The sequence below is a fragment of the Neodiprion pinetum genome, chromosome 3 (genome assembly GCF_021155775.2).
Source record: "Neodiprion pinetum isolate iyNeoPine1 chromosome 3, iyNeoPine1.2, whole genome shotgun sequence".
Lineage (NCBI taxonomy): Eukaryota > Metazoa > Arthropoda > Insecta > Hymenoptera > Diprionidae > Neodiprion > Neodiprion pinetum.
The window spans coordinates 31,756,940-31,780,968 of record NC_060234.1 but is presented as its reverse complement, the minus strand read 5'-3'; the positions used below and the strand labels follow the sequence as shown (position 1 = coordinate 31,780,968).

At 36.5% G+C, this 24,029-nt stretch overlaps 2 protein-coding genes across 6 annotated transcripts in view; one reads left to right on the top strand and one right to left on the bottom strand.

Annotated features, from left to right (window-relative positions):
* Positions 1-10,304, bottom strand: part of LOC124214696 (beta-1,4-glucuronyltransferase 1) — a 36,183-nt gene extending 25,879 nt beyond the window's left edge. Inside the window, exon 1 of the mRNA XM_046617257.2 lies at positions 9,847-10,304. The gene's annotated coding sequence lies outside the window, so the exon portion shown is untranslated. The remainder of the gene's footprint in view (positions 1-9,846) is intronic.
* Positions 10,305-13,012: 2,708 nt separating this feature from the next.
* Positions 13,013-24,029, top strand: part of LOC124215313 (sex-lethal homolog) — a 14,607-nt gene continuing 3,590 nt past the window's right edge. The window contains exons 1-6 of one of the 5 annotated variants that reach the window (XM_046618556.2): positions 13,013-13,116; positions 14,859-15,120; positions 15,485-15,660; positions 15,824-15,937; positions 17,043-17,203; positions 17,755-23,975. In XM_046618556.2, the coding sequence (XP_046474512.1) occupies positions 13,061-13,116; positions 14,859-15,120; positions 15,485-15,660; positions 15,824-15,937; positions 17,043-17,203; positions 17,755-17,813 (828 nt within the window). In that variant the 5' untranslated portion in view covers positions 13,013-13,060 and the 3' untranslated portion in view covers positions 17,814-23,975. Of the gene's footprint in view, positions 13,117-13,991; positions 14,443-14,718; positions 15,121-15,484; positions 15,661-15,823; positions 15,938-17,042; positions 17,204-17,754; positions 23,976-24,029 lie in introns of those variants that run through there. The other 4 variants (XM_046618552.2, XM_046618553.2, XM_046618555.2 and 1 more) reach the window with 4 other exon arrangements.

Sequence of the window (24,029 nt, the reverse complement as noted above, 5' to 3'; positions counted from 1 at the left end):
GATCCATCACAACTTATATACACAACATTCAAGGAGGAATAGAGAATCTATGTAAGGCATGCACCACCTTTGAAGCGCGAAAATATGTTTTTAAACAATATAAATCGGAAGGTGGATGGCATGATTTGTAATTATGGCAAAATATACTTCACGTTCGATAAATAAATCGTACTACGTGAACGGACCTTCGTACGTGCACGTTCTTACCTTGAATGCGCTGAAAGGCACACATTTATTTACAAGTCAAGTTTTCTATGCGTTATTTAAACGGCAAATCGATAACTCAATTTTGCGACCTCTTAGAATTTTTTACTGGGTCTAAAACGGTGCACGGTGTTGCTTGGGGTCGCAAACTTGAGTATGAGCTGGCGAGAGTAAAAAAAAAAAAAAAGGAAAAAGTTTTTTTCGCGTCACATATACGTATCAAATTTCGTGATTAAGTAAGTGCAACAGTCATAATCAGTTTTGCGCAGTCTTCCGCAAACGTGTAATTGAAACTGTGAGTGATTTCATTAAAATCGCATTAAATATACGCCAGCTGCATAAACCAAAACTGATAAATATGTTCGTCCCAGTTTTAATTAATTCATTCAATTCCGAAAATGAGGCCTTATCACGTTTGAGTTGAAATAACAGTGTTTGAATGTACATTAATTGATTCCACGCGCGTTATAAATTAATTCCTATTTAATCCGGAATTGGAACAGGTTTAAGTTCACTTCTTTATACAATGGTGCAATCGATTAAGACCAAACAAAACATGCCGATTGATAGATGTGTTCCGAGTTTGCTACACCATACACTTTTATCGGAAAAAAAACTACGAGAACAATTCTTATCACTTCGATAAATTATACAGACTGGTACGAAACTTTCATACTTATACTGCATGTGTGCAACAATATATTTTGTGCGTTGTGTTTGCCCACCATTGCAAATATCACGTATATTATCAGGCACGATTGTGTCGGAACAGTTCTTGCTGCCGTCTGTTGGCAACGCGAAACTGATACCAGTGATGAGATAGGAAATTGATAAGTCGCGGAAATCCAGATTCACGTTGTCAACGTATTATATTTACTGAATACATTTCATGCGTCATTAGTATGTGTCTGTACCAATATTTTATCAGCGGTTAAACGAACGACGAAATTCAATTCCAAACCCTAAGAGCAGCGTGTTATTTGTAATGGGAGCGCATTAACCAGTGACTGAAATAATTGAAAAAAAAACAACTTTGAACATCTAATTATTATGCGAACAAAAAGCTTGGAAAGATTATAGCACTATCGAGACTATTCTGAAAATTATATAATTAATAATGAAAGAATTCTTTTGTCAAGATGTTGACGTCCTATTTTCGACATTGTATAATACAAATTCGAGATTTGCAATTCTACTGATTTTATGCACAGCCAATTGAACGAGGCGAATAAGTGAACGTGTACCTCGGAAACACCTATAGCTGTATTTTCGTTCGTTAGTTGGTTATTTTCGCTTCTGTGCGGGAAATTAGTTTGTCGAGGAATGTATTGTGGCGAAATTATGTCAGTGACTGCCTAGAATTTTTAGGAATACCGTACAGCCACAGTCATCGTCAAAATGCAATGCGCAAATTGAAATTCGATTGATTGATTTTCGAAGATTAGAATTAATATTTTCGATGTGAATTTGAGACTGAAAAGAAGAGATGAAACATTAGACCACTAAAATTATAAAAATGGGCTATTATATTTTGTTCAAGAGGATTTCGGAGATCGGGGAATGTCGACCAGCTAAAAATTCTCCCAAATAGTAGCGACAAACTTTCTAAGGTTTGATGACATTAGGTCAAGTGAAAGACGCGACGTCCAGGCTGAAAAATGTTATAGACAGCGTTGGCGGTATTTTGGAGGAATTCTACTGTTTTGGAAAAAAAGAAAAGAAGTGAGAAAAATTAAATTATAAGCGATAACGGTGATTGTGAGATGCGGGCACAAAAACGCACTTCTTCGCCGTCAACTCATCGCGCCGATTATACATTTTCAGCGATGGCGTAAATTAATTTCGAATAACACTGTTTTGTTATTATTTGTTGCGAAATTAATTTCCAACACTGCTGCATTGCATTGTACGTGACTCAAGAATGCAATGCTTTGAGCGTTAAAATATTGGTAAAGCACTGTGCGATCTCTCTGAAGAATATGATTATCATAATATATGTACCATAATTGAGCACTTTTTTATCTGAGATTATTGAATATTTTCATTGTCAAGGAAACATTGTTTCAGTTAAACTGAACTCGATTCTCTTGACGGCGAGCCAAGGCTGCGTACTTAATCTCTGTATAGTTTATAGAAAAAATATAATACGTGTTAAAACGGATGGAAAATAAACAAATAATTGAGGAGAAAAAAAATAAATAAAAATTAAACGAAGGCTTACAAGACCGGTAAGTGATTAACAACGCATCCTTGAAACTCAATGACCAATATATGGTGAATTCCATGTCAACTCGAGCAATGATTTTCCTTCACCATTTTCCATTCACTTCAGGATTTGTCATACGATTCTATAGTCGCAACAAAACACTCGTGAATGTTGTCAGATTTTTTCACCCAACCGTTAATTTTTTATGGTTATGCAAACCCATGTAAAAATTGGCATATATTTTCAAAATCTCGAAAACTGCTCAAAAATGTTATTTTTCATCCCGATCATTCTGACACCACTCCAATGATGGGACGATTTCTTCTATTTTTTTTTATAGCACTTTCAACATTTCAAACAAACGAAATACCACGTTCCAACGTTTCGAAACTTCTCCAAAAATTCCCAAAAATTCCACGCCCTTGCGTTAAAAGATTGGGAATTGAAAATAAAATTTTTGAAGCGAATCGAATATGGTGAAGGAAATGTGGATTTTTTTATCGACGTTTGAGAAATATTTTTAAACATCGAGGCACCTACCGAAATGCGATAAATATAATACTGGTTGTAGTATACGAAAATAGTCTTATACAATTCGTCGATTTTTTACGGTACTTCCGAGACCAAAGCATGAAGTGCAAGTAGGCGTTTATACGAGTACACTAGCCATGCAGCAGCATTACACGAGGAAACCAATTCCAAACACTGTAACCTGAGTTACAGCTTTGTCCTGCAGCAGCTTGTGCAATTAAAGGCGAGGCCGATATTGAAACACATCGTGTGGACAATTTGGTCCCACTGTCACGACGATTTACCCTGCAAGGTTTGACACGTCATACTTACACCTATACCTGTGCATATACATTCTATCGTGCAGGTGAAGCAAGTGCAGTTCTGGGCCTTTCCAATGCGTCAACTTTGTCTCAGGAACCGCGAGGTTCTCCCCGGCAACTTGCAACCGGTTTCACGGTTCGCACGATCTCGTAGAAGACGGTAGAAGCAATTTATGCATTAGGTATACAGTATAGCATAGAATACGCGTGTTTAATAATACACACGCATATACAGTTACAGGTGGCAGGTATAAGAGACACGTTTCAGGGACTCTCAAATCGCGAAACTGGAACGCGATCGATTCGGTTATTAATAATCATATCCGTCCGGTCGCGCCGTAAGAAAATTTGTACTCATTCGTTCGAGTATCTTCATATTTTCATGCTCCGAGAGTTCACACGCTTATTTTATCTTTTTCTTTCCCGTTTTCAAATCAAAATTAAGTACACGACAAGTTTATGTCGAGCACAATCTTTTTGGAAGATTGATTTTCACATATTGGATCACTTCCAAGCGTTACTACAGGCTGTAAAAATTTGTTTAAATCGAATATTACGTTGAGGCTTGTTTGCAAATAGGCTAGAGAATTTTTTACAAGAACCAAGCTTTGCATGAAAATTATTTAATCAAAATAGGTCTCAGTCTAGCGCATATATAAGTAAGATTTACACGTATAATAGTAAAAGTCTGATAACAACCTTGAAATTTTGTGGAGCATAAAAAGTTGTTAGATATACTTCAAACTTTCTAATATACGAGTACATATAGCGCTTGAATCAATATTCCAAAGTATATAAGAGTAATGAAATTCGTACGATTTTGCACCAAGCTAATTATTATAATGCTCCATCCTTGATTTTAATTAGTACGTTGTCTCTCTGCAAGAAGCATTACGAGAAACTTGGGATTAATTACGGTGCTTGTAATCTACCTTTATACACAAATGAGAATCGCGTTTATGTTTATGAGATCATCCCGCATTTTTTGCGACGAAATAGTCAGAGGATGAGATATAATATGAAATCATAAGGATCGAGAAGGAGATTGCGTGACAGTCAATCGTCAGAGGCGATACCGCAGACACACCGAACTGCCACCATTTCCATTGCACTTCTTTTTTCATAGCTCGATTCGCGGATTATTTATGAGTTTCCGAGCTATTTATCGTGCCGCCGTCGCGATCCAGTTATATTACGTATTGATTTAAGCAATTATAATGCAGATACCTATAATAAGGGTTTCTTTTCTTTTTAATGTAACATGTGATACCGTAGATTATACCATAGCTGGGGATATGATTAATTTTACATCCGCCGCTTTATCGACCCGTTGACAAGGATATTTTTTATAAGAAATATGCAGGACAGGTATAGACATGTTTGCAAAAGATTACAGGCTTTGGTCGGGAACAAAAAGAAGTTATCTTAGTTTTTTTTTTTTTGTAAAACACAGAAAAATCTTTTATATGACTAGTTCCAAGATATTCCGTTTTCAATCCTGACATTCGTAGCAGAGTAAAAAATGTAATGACTACGGTCAATTTCATATTCCCTGGAATATTCACAGTCTCCTTAGATGCCAGGGAATAGACACTGACCAAGGGAAAGATATGGTGTGCAGGGTATAGACTTAGTCATGAATGAGTAAAACAAAAGACTCCAAAATACGAATATTTATGTTTCTTTAATTTGTATGATCCGTTTAATTCGTCTTCATATATTTTGTATAATTACATATAATAATTAGTCTTGTCGTTCCACGTACTACCAAAGATGAAAATGTATAAAAGTAATTGAAAATCTTTGAACTCGAAAGATTGCTCAACATAACGCAACATAAAATCATTCCTTTCTTGGATTGTACCTCGGATCGTACATAAATATTTTCTTATTATATGCGTATGTTTCCTGGTCATTTTGTATTTCCCTTGTCATGTGCCGGAGGAGATGTACCAGGGGAGAGATTTTTTTGCAGAAAATCGTTGATAGTATAGAGACAAGTCTTGTTTTCGGTTCTCAATTTGGACAGAGCGACTATTACTCATATTACAATAGATGTTGCCTAAATCTAAATTGAATAGATCACTAATTGCAACATTTCTGTACGGAATCCGATTAATTCGATTTTTTTCAAAATAGGGTGCTGACATTTTTTCAAGCCCTTATATTTTTTTTTTGGCACTACTACAAACGAAATCATTGTTACTACAAACAACTACCCACAAAAACCTACAAGAATCAACAAAAAATATTTAGGTTTTTTCAAGTCGGGTGCTAAGTTCACATAGGTATCTAACGCGGCAGTTGCACCCCGCTGTGAAAACAAAGTGCAACGGCGTTCACCCGTCTTGCCAACTTTGTCCCGACCTCTTAACACGCTTACATAGTAATAATGAACAAGTTTGTTGTATTAATTCAAAAATAACGGCCGTAAAAATGCTAAAGCAAAAAACGTTGAAAGACGGGAACAAAGCGGAATTTGGAAAAATAGAAATACGGAATCAAATTAGTTACTGAAATACCATTATACGTTTATACAGGTATCAAAAATCTATTTTTTATCGCAACTCATTCGATAGGTTACCAGATATTGTCATTGGAATCAACAAATTTGTTGGAGGGACACGCCAGGGTAGAGACAATGTTACTATTTGAACTCAATTTTCGGGAATTCTGAAAATATTTGATGTTCGAAATTCAGTTCGCCACATAGAACACAGTTTAAATTACAACTACAGTCACAAATTTATTTTTCATTTCCTTCTAATTTTTTTTCGAAAAGACACAAAAAGATCGCCTATCTTGGAACTACCCATACAGTTGTATTCTTCGAATTTTTTCACGATGCTGTGCTTACTCTTATTTCGAACAGGCTATGCCAACCATGAAAGACGCAATGCAAAAATCCGCAAACTGAATTTTGTTTCTTTAGACTTATCAAGTCGGTGGGGTCGTACAACTCATCCTTTCTTGCCGTCAAGCTTTATTCCATGAAATTGTAATCGTTAAGTATCAGATGCTGGAAACGATTTTACAACAGAAATACGATTGCAAGTGAGACAAACGGCGGCCATATTGATATTGCGAGTCAGGGTTAAATCAGAGTTGCCGACGCAGAGAAGCTGCTCTATCTTTGATACTATTCTTTACATGGTGGGCAGTACTGTCCTCGATAAAATTTGAGTATATTATATATTGTAGAAAAAAAAATAAAAAAACAATCAACAGCGCTCTTGTTTCAACCGAGGTTTCAACAGTCGAATGACGTTGGTCAGCGCATGCAGTAGCAGACTGAAAGCGAGCGTGATATCATACTTGTACGTCAAATACGAGCGAGCGATGACGACGTTAACACGTGTCTTCCTTGCCTCAAGGTCAGATCGGCTTTACGCTTGGAGTGATTAACCTGGGCCGATGGACAAGGCCGGGCAGCCCCTCTATTCCGGGAGAAGGACCGAGTCTATTCGCATTTCGCCGACCGCGATGCGGCGGAGCGATGCAGTCTGAAGCAAGCCAACCGAGTCGAGAGTGCCAAGAAACACTCACAATCGGCCCTACGGAACGCGCTAGGGCCGTGACTCGTGACTCTTGACCTTTGCTCGGTTACCGGAGCTTTGCATCACGTCTCGAGGCTCCTTTTTCGCAAGGTTTCAAGTGCGGGCCTACGTGACGAGACGATCATTCCCTTTCATATATAGCAGGGCAAAAGCACTGCGGCAGATCATCGGTGTAAGAGGTGTGAACAACGACGATTATTTCGTCCCTAGAATGAAGGCACGTTGCGCTGAACGAGTCGCGTTCACAGATTTTTGGAGTGAAAGCTAGGCAATGTCCGTATCAAACGACGCTGTGCAGGGGACACTGGATGGTCGTGGTTCGTCTCTGCGTGAAATCCGTTTCAGAGAATTTTATCTCGATTCGATACACCCGAATGAACAACTGTAAGAGAGAACTGGATTCTAAATGTAAAAATTAGTATTTGCTAATGAAAATTATATGTTTCGTCGGAATTTTTTGATACCTTTCGAGACTTTTACCCACACCGTGTCTATCCCTAGCTTCAAATAAGACTGGCGAACCGAAGCGTCGAACTTCCGCTTCGCACATATGCGAAGTGAGTTGATTGAGATCAGTCAACGATTTATGATGAGGAATAATAGTTATTTCGCGATTTTGGAAATGTTTGAAATTCAGTAAACCGTAATAAATCAAGATGTACTCATATTTTGAAATCTTAGTTCCTTCAGTCGTTGTAAAAATAAGAGAATAGTGAATTTTTCTCCAATATTTCGTTACGATAACGGTACAAACTTCAATCTCGTGATGTTTTCGCTTTTCAGCAGCAGGTGCAGTCAAATGTTCCACACGTGTAAGTAATTGTGTTTGCACAGAGGCAGACTACCGATATTGAAAACAATGTAAATATTCAACATGTTACAAGAATATCGCGTGTCAATCCAGCTGAGTACACAAAATTATTCCGCACATAATTAACGCTCGTGCAAATTTCAAGTTGAGAATCACTGTTTAAACTTTCAGGGATCTCGGTACAAATGTAACGCCGCTTCTTCACCGGCCTTTTGATATGACACCGGATGTCCTACTGTTGGACGCTGACAAAAATTCATTCTGATTGGCGTAGGATGAGGGAGCACTGTGACTTCCTTTTCATCGGGTTGTCGAGACGCGTAGTTGTACGTTATATGCATTGACTGATTACGACTGTGACCGCTTCCGCTAATTTAAGCTTTCCAAATATGTAGTGTAAGCGAGCCATTCGAATAAGATTAGTCACATGGGGATCTATCGCGGGGTTATAGAAGCATGAAAACGGGCAATCGGCCTATTATTGTCCGTATAAGAAGTGCGATTATCATTTGGTTAGGCGCCGAATGAAAATTTTGAATAATATATTAATAAGTTTGATAAAATCGAAAGACAGCATGGCTAATTCCTATAATAGAATCCACATGAATCAAGTTGAAGTTAGTAACGTTAACGTAACGAAACATCATAGAATAAATCATTTTACAATTTTTGAACGAATTTTAAGCAGTTGACTTTTCAAAATATGAACATGTTTTTTTTTTGTTATGACTTACTAGCTGAATTTCAGACAATCCTAAGGCTGCGATGTAACGATTTTCCTGAAAGTGCTCCGTTAAATTAACGTTATCAAGTTCAACCTTATCCACACGGTGATTCGTTGTTTGTACGAACGCCGCAGCTGAAATAACCGCGTTCTAAAAATTTAAAGAAGCATGGATGCGTGTATAATCTTATAGATTACATAGAAATCTATAGTAGCAGACACGTGCGCACTTCAATGTTTATTTTAAATGCATGTGTGTTCAGTGTAAATATTCCGCGGTTTAAGCAACTGGTAAAATTGGTGCCTCAATTTCCGTGTAGATTTAATAGAGAACCAAATTCTCCCACGCTTTTTGACAAAGATGACGATATCATCTGATCACGTTACAACAAATATACCATCACGTTATTTCCGGCTTACCCTTCGACGTGTTGTATTTGTTTTTATTGAACTTAATACTGGAATATATGTATATAATTATACGGCATCATTATATCAACGGTAGTTTTTGGTAAACTGAAATGCAGCGTTTTTTTGCGTTCAAAGTGGTGTTATAGAGAAAAAAATTGACTCTGAATATATATCGACATTTTTGTCGTTTCAGTTAATAGTCCGCGTATATATAATTGTGTAATGTGGTTATGATCACGTTGTATGAGATGAGAAATTTGTTTTCTCGTCATGGTGAACTATTTGGCGGAAGGGAAAAACCCTGCGATAAGCAGCTGTGACTTTTCACTTGTTCGTTTCGGAAACGAATCGTGACAGTGAAAAATTGAACATGCAGCAGGAGTATCGGCTGAAAATTTACGAACCATTGCGGGAGAGGGATTTTTTATTTTCACGTGAACGGAATACGGAAACGCGGTGGTTCCGTGCATCAGGTAAGATCAATAAGCTTTCATTTTGGATAAGAGTTATACCTTGGCAAAAATCGATCTCTCGGGGTCAAAACTCTACCGATTGTACTATTGAAAACTGCATAGCTGGTGCAATTCTCACCATTTCGCGCTCTGTAAAATCTTATCATTTCATTTACCAGTATATGTTATTTATATATTATGATGGCGTAAAAGTTAAACCGTAAACCACAATCATCTGATATCCCTGGTCAAATTCTGTTACAAGGAAAATTCAGTTCTCATTAGTACGAAAAAGATATCAAAATTATTTCAATGATTAAACAGCCTCGTTAAATCCGATCGTTCATCACCATTATTCGGATGTAAAATACTTGGTATCTAGATGTGAAAGAAATTATTCGCCATGATACAGCTTACGTTATCAAAATCCTAGTTTATACAAAGTGGGCTGATACCCGGTGTGAAAAATAATATCGATATATACGTTTCATATACATCTAATGTAAGAGATTGTTTAAATACTTTTTCTTCGATAACGTCCTGATTCGCCTTAAAAACAGGTACATACATTTAATCCGTATTATCGATCAACGCAAAAACTGGTCGTCATTCGATGATGTAAAGAGTTGTGGGAAAGGAAGTTTTTACCTTTGATTTATTCGCACTGCAGAAGAAAGACGACGTCGTTGTACGAATGACGGTACCATGAATAAATTTTTTTTTTGTCAGTAAACGCTTTCATTGGTCCGTTAGAATCACAAGGTAAAAAATTGGAAAAACTTCATTATTTCGCTCACATGTCACTCACTGATTGACGAGGATTGATTTCGCGCTACGTTTCAAATATATGCTTGTAGATACGTGCATACGTCCTACGGTAATATGTGTACAATAAGATACGAGAATTCGGAACTGGGTTACTGTTATCGTGATTTTGAACGCCTCACGGAGCACGGCACGGGCGCCAACTACACAACTGTCAGTGTCTTTACTAATCCGAGATGCAGAGCTGACATTTCGGCCAATTTCAGAGTCAGAGCTCCGGCTCCACCACCGCGCACAACGATGCTGCATAGAAGACAGCGACTGACTGATCCTACCCTGGTCCCTAAGTATGCGTTCCTCTATATCGAATGCTGGGTGATTGGGCCAATCCGTGTTCCGGCTGCTTCGGCATACTGCGCAGGTCACTCTTGCGCAGCTCGGCCGTAGCTGACAATGAGTCGAATCTTCGAGTCTGTAACGTAATTGAAGACGGGAATTTAAAAACCGTGCAATAGTGCCGTCATTTTTTCCTTGGAATTAAAAAAAAAAAAATTACCTAGATTTTTTTGATTCTTCTCTTCAATCCAGCCCATGCACTTGGATGTTCAAAGGAAAAATCTGTGCACGCGGTTGACTTTTGAATTTAAGCATAACCACCGGCTAGGCAAATATTGTACTTCGGCCAAGCTTTCGAGGAACTTATGCATTTTTTCATTATCGTAGCCAGGAATTAATCACGAATTTGGCCATAGGTTGCCTGTTGACCATTTGACATTTGTCCCCTTAAATCTGTCATCGCTGCATATTTCTCGGCAAAAATTCTTCCCGCCGGAGTCATTTGTTGTATAAAACTTTACCTATTGCATTTTGTTTGTAAAATTTTGAAAAACGAAGTGTAGGGTGGAAAATTATTAATTGGTTGTTTTACGTCCATCCGAAAATCATCGTATTGTAAAACTGCTATTAATTCATTTTGAATAGCGGCAAGTGTGAGAGTATACAAATCATTGAATTTCAATCTTCACCCATTACTTTATTCACAAGACCTGCTTCAATGCTGCTTCGTTTGATCACTATTTTAGTTTAATGAATTCACGCTCATCGTAAGTTATATGCGTAAATAAACGTAGCGCGCGAGTATACGATTTTGCCGCTTTCTGTTGGCGACGTGAAGAAATATTACGTTACCGCAATCGGTACAAGCGATTCCTGCTGAACGATCGGGGGCAGCTAAACTGTTCGGAACGCTGAATAAATCATATTACCAAGCGTGATATATCGCAAAGTAGCGCCCTCTCAAGAAATGTGATGCTGTAACGCTGCATGGCCTAGCTGCAGTCAGCTGCGGTAAAAGAACCGGCATTCATTTCGTAATTGCTGCTGAAAAGGTTTGAAATTGACATCGGATGCTATATTCGGGATGGTGAGGAGAATTATGCAGCCACATTCTTGAAAGGCAGAAGCATGATTTCATGAATTCATGATCTGGTATTTGATTATATGCGACAGAGAAGTGTCGTACTAGTCGGTATAACAGACCGTTCAATTTCGCTGTTGTGGCAAATCTCGACTTGGGAGTTTCACGGGAATATTATTCGGTATGTCCCGTTCGTGATAACTTTTCGAGGAGCGAGTACGCCGAGATAATTTCGTGCGTATCCGGCTAATAGAAAAATTAGAGAATCGTAATAGGAGTCTGATGCCGAGCTATGGTATTTACTGTGCGTCATATTCTGATCCTTTCGAGTTTTTATGGAAACGTCAGTATCGAAAGTAGAGTTGATTGGTACTTTTAATTGTACACGGACAACGATTTTATTTAAATTGTACGCCCACGCTGAATGTGACTTCATCTTCCGCCTAGTACTGTAATAAAATTATACATATATCTTCAATCCTGTCGATCAATCCCAGTGATCAATCCCCAACGAAATCGCCGCAACTCCGTAGTAACATGCGGGCCGGGTGGCACAGTTAATGCATATAGGGTATAGGACTGAAATACGGCAACGCTGTCACCAAACGTGACAACGTTTCTTCCAGTCCTCGTACGAGCTCCCCGGGTTCCTTGTCTGACCCAGAGGAATCTGTTTTTCATCCCTCTCGTGTAGCACAGAAACGATTCTCTTAGGTTTCATTCGGTTTCTCTCACCACGCGTAGGACAGACAGAAAAAAAATGCAAAAGGCGAATCGCATTGCTTATATATTCTCGGCCCTACAAATGCAACGCCGTTGAACAGAATATGCGAATAACGAGTGGAATTTAAAGTATGCACTTTTCATTCACAACAGTAAATCCAGCTTGATAATTCAATTGCCGAAATCACGGACATCCTCAAGCCCCCTACGGCACTGATCGGCACAGATTTAGGCCAACAATATGTTCCGAAATTAGCTGCAGTTGTACCGTCAGCGATCTCGCTGGCTTGTTTACGACTTTTGTGTACACCTGTAGGGCACTGCTTGTACGCTGAATCTCCTCAGTACGAGGGCAATTGAAAGATATTGCTTATCCGCTTAGGTACTACCGTGTACACGCGGTATTGAAAGTATCATAACAACTGCGTACATCATTGAAGACGGTATTTACGCTACAGATCAGCCTACACGTATTGAATATTTGCGTTCACCGCGAACGTACAATCGAAAAAAAATTGGGGTAAAAGCAATTTTCATGAATGGCGATGACTAACCATTGTCGAGGTGAGCTGGGATACGAGGGCGAGTTGTGTCGAGTATAGAAAATACACAATGCGTATTGACGAAGTTTACAGGTATTTGGATATTGACTGGAAATGCTGCGTCGCGCGACAAACGGTGCAGCCTGAGCGGCAATCAATATGAGATAAGCACGCTTGGTATGTGGTAGATTGTTCTACAAAAGGATTCTCTGCACTTCGACAAGCTCGAAATGCAGTTTGATTCCACCACCACGCCGTTTAGACGAGACCCTGGGACTGCGAACTGCATTGGAAGAGATTCGGAGTTTCCCGAGCAGTCGCAGATAATCCGAATGCAGCACTGCGCCTGGGAAGCCAGATAAAACAAAAAGAACCCGACACTGCGGCAAATAATTATGTGCAGCGGAAATTCAAAATGGACGGATTCTACCAAAAGCAGAATTCGGACAACTACGTAAACCAACATACAAGGTAATGTAAATCGATATTTGGCCACTTATTTTACCTGTGTGGATAATAGAGGCGTTTAAAAAAAAGTATAAAAATTTATAGCTTGTCAGATAATTTTCAATTTTATCTACATCACTGCATTATTTCGCGTCGACAACGAGAAATGTAAATATTGGGTGGGTTTTTATTCGTAAATTACCTTCGCTATCAATTTTTTTTTTTTTTTATATAATTCATTTATTTTTCTTAATGTTTATATATTTATTTATTTCGTTGCGAATAACGCATTCGTTAAAAAATAACAATTGATAAAGCACGCTGGCAGTTTCCTGTTGTCCCTATCGCCGTTATCGTGTATAAAATAAGTCTATTACAAAAAAAAAGTGTCGTACGTAATACGTATTCACCGGCTGCGGTTTAATAACCAGAGCAGTGTAAAGTAGGGAAAAAAAAAAATTTAACCACCGCGAGGTGACCTGCGATGTTCACAGGTTCGACTTGGAACGCAAGGTACGCGATATCTCCATAGGTACATACATACATACATGCATGCATGCATACGTAAATTGCACCCGGGTAACGCGTCTCCGGTACTGCTAACGCTGACCGAGCCGGTGATTGAAATTGATTATTTATTGCCATCGGCGGGCGTTGCGTTTCCCCGCGTTGCTGCCTTACCGTGGCTCATCCCGTTGTGCGCGGCAGCGACAAACGGCGGCTGGCTGGCTTGGCGCGTCGAACCGACCCAACCGACCGACCAGCCGACCGTACGATAGGCACGGCGCAGAGAGGAAGCGGCATTGTGAGGGGAAGGGGGATTGGCGAGGGGGGGGGGGGGGGGGGGGGGGGGGGGGAAGAAGGGAGGGAGGAAGGGGCGAGACGGGGGAGACGCCGACGATTTCGTGGCGTGCAACGAGTCGAGTCCCCGGCTTGCCGCTCTGCTCCAGTGTCGACATGGCGATAAGTTGTTAGGATTTCTGTTCGCTTTGTCAGCTCGTATCTTGCGTACACGAACCAGTTCGTCGTTGGCGGTTGTAATTTTGAATTGGTTATTCCAAATTTTAACGTAAGAGGGTGTGCGGCTGGATAGGGGAGAAGATCGACCAGCTGAGTTTTGGTCGCCGAATTATTCGCAGTTCTGTGTCGGCTCTCCGCGAGAAAGGTTCTCTCGACGCTTCGCTCCTGACTCCCTGCGGGTCTTGGTGTTAACAGTTCAGTGCAACGGCTAGCCTTAATTACGATCGCCAGTGTTATATAATTCTGGTTGTTAATTACGCTAATTTAACGTGATAAAAAGCATTTTTACCTGCTTTTTAACACCGGGACTTATCACCCAAGCGTCGTAAGGTACGTCACTTCTTTGTTCTGACAGATTTACTTTGTCGCTAAAATGACATCGCAATTTTGGTTGATATATATATATATTTCTACGTAGTTTTACAAGTGGTAGTTCTATGTACATGGCGATATATTATATACGTGTACATTTTATTTTTAATTTTGTTTCCGCGTTACTCTAGGTCGGGTAAATTTTACTCCGAAGTTGTTGTTTAGTTGAATTTTTCTGATAGTTTTCGATTCCCTCGTTCAGTTATCATTATTTTCGTTTGTTTTCCCACACAGGTTCGGGCAACATGTTGTCAGATATTTATTTTATATTTGTTTTAACATTTAAAACTATTATGGCTATGCGAGGAACAGAGGTAGTAACACATTTGTTTATATTTTTTGTATTTGCTGATGGTATCGATTGGCGATATCAGTTGGACCTCGCAGCCATCAGTTGACGCTCAGCCCTCGCTTCATCAATCGGCGTTACAAAACCCTACCGAATATTCGACTGCAGCTGGGCGTGATTTTGCACGCTATCGCAAAATGACCGACTTTGATCAGCCCAAGTCCGATGAACCCCGAACAAATCTCATTATCAATTATCTACCCCAAAGCATGACTGAAAAAGAACTCTACAGTATGTTCGTTACCATCGGACCAGTCGAGTCTTGTAGGGTCATGAAGGACTACAAGGTAATTCATCTCTACGTATCTTAACGCATCATTTTATTCGATCCAACATTTAAAGTTAAATATTTCAATTCTACAAATGAGCCGAAATTTCCCAAGTTTGCCTGTGTATCGTTGTAACTAAACAATCGCGTGTCTTATATCCGCAATTCTATAAAAGACAACCAATCTGAAATATATGGTTGGTACGTTGCTGTTAATTTATTCTGGAATGATATTGAAGAAGCTGTTTGTGAAAGAAGATTAGCCATAAAATTTTTGATTTATATGAATGTAATTTCTAACTATTGTATTGGCAAATGTTTTCCAATAATGTTGTTTCCAAAATGAGTCGTGTTTGATAAGTGTACCTTTGTTCTTATCGTAGACGGGGTACAGTTATGGGTTTGGATTTGTCAACTATGCAAAGGCGGATGATGCTGCAACGGCAATTGCGACGCTCAACGGATTGCAAGTTCAAAATAAACGACTCAAAGTTTCCTTGGCCCGACCTTCCGGCGAAGAGATTAAGGAGACCAATCTCTATGTGACCAATCTTCCGAGGTATTTATATTCAAATTTGCATTGACATTGATACTCTTCAAGTGCACATATGATTTCATTATATTTCATGCAAGTTTATTTTACCATTATTCTTGAGATGAAACAGCATTACCTTTGTGATCTCAATATTTTAATAATCTCTTTTTCTCATGTCTTTTTACAGAAACATAACTGAGAGTCAGATCGACAACATATTTAGTAAATATGGGCAAATTGTTCAAAAGAATATCCTGAAAGACAAACTTACAGGCTTGCCACGTGGAGTTGCATTTGTCAGGTAAATACATCACGGTTAATTATTTTACAGATTAATGGGATTTGAATTAAGTGTGAACCAATAAAAAGTAAATCGTTTACAAAAACTTTGATAATCGGTAACTGTGCAAGGTGCCTAGCAAAAGTTTCCACACCGTGTTCGTATTTTGTCAATTGTTTTTTTGAAAATGTGAGGCATTTATCTTGACTCAACTTCAACGGAAATGAGCACTGCACCTAAATTTAGTTCTTGGCTCTAGCAAGATTCATGATGATGCAGTCATGGCTTTGTTATTGTAGAATATACTAATGGTCTTGGCAAATGTTGGTGGCAAAACTGAATAACATAAGTAGATTTTATTCTCGGAAATACACTCTATTTTTCGTGAAGTTTTGTGAAAGCTGATTTTACATGTAATTATCGAATATTAAGTGTGTTCGAATCTTGTGAAAAAGTATAATATTAGTGACATATCTCTGCTTGCATTAAATGTTTCTTAAAAGCTTAGTTGACATTTAATCACAGTCTCAACTGCAATTGTGGTACTAGTTACGAATATAATTCTTCGTTACGGTGGTAGCTAACGAGGCTGAAGTCAGCAGCCAGAATTATCAGTGAAACGTTTTCCTGTTCATTCGAATTAGGTAGTGAAGTCCGAAAATCGAAATTGTGCGACACATCTTGAATCCCTGATACTTTTATATATTAATTATGAGAATAAAACTGAACTTCATTTTTCTATTTTCAAAAACTTTAACACGTTTGTCTGCCAACTTTGGGTGCTAGCTTCAGCATCATCGGTAGCTAAAAGCAATTTTGTGTGTTGCAAATGTATCACAAAGTTTGCAGAATATATTTTTAGAGCTTTGTACTCTGAACAATAAAGCTATTCGAAATAAAATCTTGATCGCATTGATGTAAACAGGTGTATTAGATCGCAGTAAATGCAACATTACGTAATTTTTCTTGCAAATCATTAATTTGTTGAACAGCGAATGCAAAAATAGATTTCTTTCATATCCATAAGTTAATTATATAATCCTTTGCAACAAATGAGAGCTCAGGTTGCAAAAAATATTTATCTTTGGTTTGAATGCTGTGTTGACATAAAATTTAATTTTATTAGGTTTGACAAACGTGAAGAGGCTCAGGAAGCAATTAATGGTCTACATGGGACGATACCTGAAGGAGGCTCTGAACCTCTCTGTGTCAAAATTGCTGAAGAACACGGGAAACAAAAGGCCGCGTATTATGCTGGCTGGCAGGCAGGCTACAACCAAAGTCGGGGTAAGTGCAATATCTCAACAGTATTTGGTATTCATTTGTCTGATTTTCGTCATCCGAGAGCAAAGAAAAAAATGAAGAATAGAAAAAGAATTAAAATTTCCGCCATACCGTTTTATTATCAACATATATGCGCACGGTCAATGCAAATTAGCAAGGAGCATCAAAACTGCAAAATTTTCAATTTTGATCGGTCACAATGGCAACAAACAATTAACTTTGCTATCAGGTACGGAATACAAACATGTTACACCTATTGTGTCGTAAATGAAAATTTCTTAATTCTCATATTGCATTACGTACTCAATATCTTTAGCCAATAAACTTGTCCGGTACTACATTTTGTTTAAGTGATTGTGCTTAGTTTCTTTGTAAAGTTTGCTTAAGAATTATTTGTGTTAATTCCATTTTTAATAACTTTATGGTTCCCTTGTATCTTAATCATATGATATGACCTGCATAGTTATGGATGTGTAGAAGGTTGACTCACCACATTGTTACAATGTGTGTGTATTTTGAATGAACAGTTTTCTAACCATTAACTGTTTTACCAGATAAGATGACCGCCTCAAGGTCCGACTCTAATGGCTTCTCGCACTCGCTTTTAGAATAAACCCCCTTCACTTGTTTTTTTGGGATTGTTCATTTTCATGCAGCTGCCGGTTATAGCTCTCCAGTGCTTTCCTTTGTTTTTTTGTTTTGAGTTTTATATGGCTAGTTTTTTTTTTTCTTTGCTTTTTTTTTATACTACTTAATTGTGAATACGGTTGATAAAGAGAAGATATAAGTATGTAAGGACTTTGAAAGTTTAAAAGAAGAAAAAGACGAAAACAATTGAGCAACTACATTTCGTCCAAACATTATGTACTATGCATATCCCAAAAATTCTTGTTGATTAAGCACTAAATTTTGAAGAAGAAACTCCATGTATAATTAGTAAAAGTGTTGTGTTGTGTGCATCATGAACCATGATAAATGCATAGAATTTTGTTTGACTAACATTCAGATGGTATGCAGTTATTCAATTCTTTTTTTCTTTGTGTTTGTATTTAGTATTTCTTTGTTATGATATAATTATTGCAACAGCTTTTGTTTATCATTACTATTATGATGCAATATCGATACATATATTATCTTAGGTATTATATAATTGGTATTGTAATTATTTCCATATCTGAAATACACTTTACGTGATTACTACATAGGCTTCTACTTTCCACCTCTTCCTTCAGGGTAAATAATGTTCTATCGTACTGAATAGCAAAAGCATTCTGACAAGATTAGTCGAATTAAAGTATATTTCTTCTCTGTTTGGTATACATATTGGTTGGATCATTATTTCGATCACAATTTAAGTGGTGCTTATCTTTTACGCGCATGGCTGCCTGCTGCACTGCAGTTGATTACTCGACTTGAAACTAAATTAGCATTTCTGTTTAATGCCTACCGAAGGAGAATGTTTGTATGCCGCCAAGAAAAAGGCATATCAGTATTAACTGTGGTAGCTTATATCTAAAAATCAATTTTGTCAACATGGATCAACATTCTTATTTGTCGTTGATTAGGGTATTTCGTACTATGTCTATGTACCAAATTATTGTTACACACTTCGGTCAAGTGTAAACACTGGAGCTTTTTCCTCTCAGCATAAATTATATCATTCTGTGGATAACATTTGATTTTTGAAAACAAGTCGAAATTTGTCATTTCAATGTGACTGCTCTTGGTATTAAATGAAGTAGCTTATGGATAGAGTATAAAATTTTGGTAATCAATACCTTTAAATTTTTATCTGGATTTCAAACACTGTATAGTTATCACTCAGTCAACGTAATTATTGCTTTCTGCACTAATCCAAAATGCGTTTCACAATACATACATGCACTGAACTTCACATGTTTCTATAAATATTTGAATTCAGATTTAAAAATAATTTTTGTATCTTTCAGATATCATTTTAAATTTGTTTTTGAATTTCGAAAAGATTTTTATCGAGAATGCTAGTTTCCAAGGAGACAGGCAAGCAGAATGGTTACGATGTTAATAGAATAAACAGTTAATGGTTCATTTCCCAGTTGTTGATTAACGACGCACATTTTTTGCTTTACCAATATCCAGTAAAGTGTAAATTCATGATTACAAATGTATGTTGATGCAGCTTGCCATTTGTTTGCCTCAATTTCACTGTTATAGATTGTAATAAATCAAAAGGATTTTGTGTTAGATTATTGTCCAGATGCACATTGTACTTAATAGGCAACGGACAGTGTTGCAAATCATGAAATATGTCTCCTTGGAGTGTACATTCATCAGAATGCTGTTAATTCCTGAAATCATATGAAACGACACGTTCATGATCAATTGTTCGCAGTGTTTATTCTCATGTTGTATCCCTTGTAAATTTGGTTTTGCATATACTGACGAGTAAACTGTCATCTTTTACCTAACACTGTTAGAAAAAAAAAAATTCAAATCCACGCAGTGCATCGAGCGCGTATCAATCAAAATTACCACTAATTTCGGAAATTTTCAATTCGTGTAAATACTTGACCATCTTGTGATGCATTAATGGTTACAAATATGATTTATTTCACGTCGAAGCCTTTTTGCTCTTGTCATCTTGCTTACAGTCCCTTCCAATATGTAATTCCAACAATTTGTCACACACTCTTTCTTTTTTGGAAACAAGAAGGCAAAAATATCTTTGCTATAGCTTATGGATTTGCGTTCGTTTTCAATTGTTTTCTTTGTATAGACTTTAATCTATTAGTTCTACGCATGTAAAGTAATTTTATTTGCTTCGCGAATTTGGAAAATTCTAGTGTCACCCATTTTGATTGATAATACTGCGCGAACAGGGTACGTCCAAAAACAAATAGAGCAGATAAACGATGAAATACCCTATGGTATCGCCAGTTTGAGAAGAGATATTACATTATAACAATTACAGAAAACCGAACAAAGGCAAAAGCATTGCGAGTGTACCAAATTTGCTACCAGTATGGTACAAATTGGAAATCAAGATAGATATTTATGATATTCCAAAATATATATTATAACACAATTCTACCCTTTTTACTCATTATTGTTCATACTATCTCTACTTACAAAATCATAATGAAATGTTCCGAGTTAATGTTAATTGAGCTCAAAGATAATCAGACTATTCAATATCAATAACGAGAGTAATTCATCATTATATCTGATGGGATTTTAAGTATTTAATATAAAAATTTATCGACAACCTTTACAGCGCACAAGCTGAGGCTATTGCCTTGCTTGCTTAGATTACTGAACAGTATTTTTGATTGTTATAATATTTTACTGTTTTATCTTAAATATTATCTTATCACTAATTGTAAGATTTCTGACATTCAAGGTGGATGAGTTTGTTACGGTGATGTTGTTAAATTTAAATTCTTTGTCTCAAAGAACAAATTTTTACTTTCAACTACAGATTGAGTCACTTATAAGCAACTTTGATGCAATCAATTTCATTTCGTGCTGCATGGAAACGAAGCTCAAGAAATGACCACAATTACTGTAGGCTAGTTTACTCTTTTGTGTAAATAAAAAATTAAATCAGTAAAGTCCACCTTGTCGGCGCATAGAATTTTAGATTTGTAGAAGTTACTTCAGACTATCTAAAAATATCTAGGAATCTAATATTGCGAATGTTTCCTCGTATTTAACCTGTTCTTAAACATAATCAGTATAATAGTAAAATTGGTGCTCAAAATTAAATACATCGTGATTAGGCTAGTTTGATCTAAGAGTCTAGTGTTATTGGGGAAGAACTGATTTAGTTAATAAGCTTGTCAAACGTTGTGTTTTGACATGCTTATCTTATAATCCGATGGGAAGTTGCGTTTGGAATATTTTACGTGGTTGCAGTGTTTCTTTCTGCGTGTATTAACTAACAAGGAGGCTTCTATTATCACACCCGTTTAATTTTTATCCTGTAAAATGCACGAAAAAAACTTTACAACATTATTAACCACGAGAATTAACGATTAACGCTAACAGGATAAAACTTTTCTCCTCTGTATCTTTGTTAGTTAAAACACATTCTCCATAGGATTGCCAATGAAGTAGTTCTTGTAAATATGGTGTCAAATATAAAAATAAAATAACGTAAGTAGTGATGTAAAGATGAAATAATTGAGGTTTTGAAAACTTGATATGGTGAATGGAAGCAACGCTGAAAGTTTGTAGTGTTAACAATGGCTGTGATAAGGATAATTGTTCATTTCCATTAGGGAGAAAAAATATAGTGGCTCGAAAGTGAAGTTTAACAGTTTATTGCACAATCATTTGTTCGTCACGTAAAATGGCATTTACTGAACTTCATTGCTATTATCTAGACGTTTGGTTAGTATAATATCAACGACTTGAGAAATATTGAAACCTATAATCATTTTTTAATTCAGCCGTAGAGTTACTTTTCAAAAAAAGTTTTTCATTTTAAACAGTTACGTCCTCGTACTGTCACCATGTTAAGAACACAGAACCTGTGAAGTAAGATTCATTCATTTTACTTGTTTCAATTATCCACTACTTCTGAATATCTGAAAACATTTAGGTTTTATTCAACTGAGGTGAAACATATATTATTGGTTTAGAGGAGTTGCCTGTTTAATCATTGAACTAGGCACTTTCGTGAGTTTTCTCTCTATGATTATGGAATTTTAATCAAGGATACTTATCGGTATTTGCACTCCTTCTAACATTTTATCTTTTGTTTTACCTTCATCAAGATATTTTCTGGTTACAGCATTTTAGTCGTAGTTTGAAGTACTTGTATTTATTAGATATTATTGTTGAAAGAACATCGGTACGGATTGCTTATTTGTCTACGCCCATTGATATTTTTCCTCAGGATATTGGCAGTTTCAATTCGGTATTATTTTTATTACTAAAAGTCACGTTGAAACCGTGTGAACCATACTTTATTCACCAGTGACGTATTGCTGGGTCTTTTCATTTATTGGTGCCCCTACATTAACGATTAACAAAATTCTGTGTACTACGGAGTATTTCTAAAGATTCATTCTCGTATCGAAAATTGTTTCTCTGAGTTCTTAGTTATTGAAAACATGGATATATCAAAGTTGTGTATAATTGTTCCTGAGTTATGTTCTCGATACCTTTGATGTTCCAACCATGTTTGAGCCTGTGACACTCGGTGTTGATTAAATTGAAACGGACAGTTTTTCAAAATGATAGATTCTTGTAATGCTTAGAGAATTGGCGAAGTAAAAATAACGAAAATTTAGAGAAATGCCTGACATAATATCATTTATAGCCTCCAATAATATATTCAAATTTTCTTTTTCGTCTATAAACTTGAACTCAACTGAACTAAAATATTAAAGTAAAAAATAAATTCATTATAAATACATTAATATACCAGAAATTGTCTGTGCAATTGTTTATATACGTACATGTTGTTAGTGTTGAATAAAATTGTGAATTGTACTTATTTGTGCTGGCAATTTTCGATTGCTTCAGTTTTGTTATAGTAGGTCTTAAAGATATCTGATGAGATACTCAATTTTTGTCGGTATTACTTTCTCATAGATTAATTTTTCAAAAAATTGCCAGGGCAGAGAATATTTGCCTAGATGAATTAGAAACGCGTTTTTTAAATCTATAACGTTGTTCCCCAATGTTAACAGAAGACGTGTATCGTGTTACTTATTTCTCTTTAATTAAACTATTACAAATAGAATATTGCTTTCTCTATGAACCTGATGTCCTGACGCTTTTGGATTGCAACGTGGTGTCATTTCTTTAAAGCATAACTTGACTATTTTTGTTCGTAATTATTCAGCTTACGAAAATTATGTTTAGAATTTATTTATTAATACAGCATGCGATGTTCTTATCACTGCTGAGTTCAATAAATGCCATATTGACGCAATATCCTACGGTTTTGTGTTTTTTTTTCTCTTAAAACTTTTCTGTAGTAATAACAATTCTGAATCACACAAAGTATAAGTATTAATTTATAAAGATTTGTGGTTCACTGTTTTGCAATGATCACCGATTATTCTACACAGTAGACACCACTGAAAAATCACTTATAGTTGATTGAGTACGCGATACATGTGTTAGAATCAGATGCTAAAATTTAACATCGAATACCAAGTTTGACACAATGTTCACGTGTTTATTCACACGTTCACATTGCATCCAAATCTCGTAATTCTTGTTCCAGTGTTTGAGTAATAAACCTATTGAAATTGATAAATCAAATATCAAATATTTTGAAGAAAGCAGCTTTGTGAATTACGAGCCTATTTAATTCGTTGTAACATTTGATAGGTAATAAAACTTGTTGCAAGTTCAACCAATGAGTGAAACATATACTTTTCAATAATATTGAATTGTATAATGAATTCATGACAATTTAAACTATAACCACAATTTATTTCCGAAAAATTATTTGATGTCAGATAGGTCATAATGAAACATATTGTTCTAAGTATTAGAATGGGTTGCTTTTAAATCTCTGGAAGGATTAACATTACGAAATTTTATAGAGAATTAATTATTAAGGAACATTCATATTGTAAAAGCCACTGTCTTTGTCAACGCTAGAAAATTTATGTATAGTATGTATACCATAATTTGAAATTCCCAATCAGATAGATACGCTAGTATTTGTGTACACTTGACAAATGGTAAGAAAAATGTGTGGTTGCAATAGTGTACCTAGCATAATCATCGAGCATTTTATATGATGAATAAACTTATCACGGAATATTTTGACGCATTTTAGAAAAAATGTATAATGAAAAACAATTGTATTATATGATGAACTGCT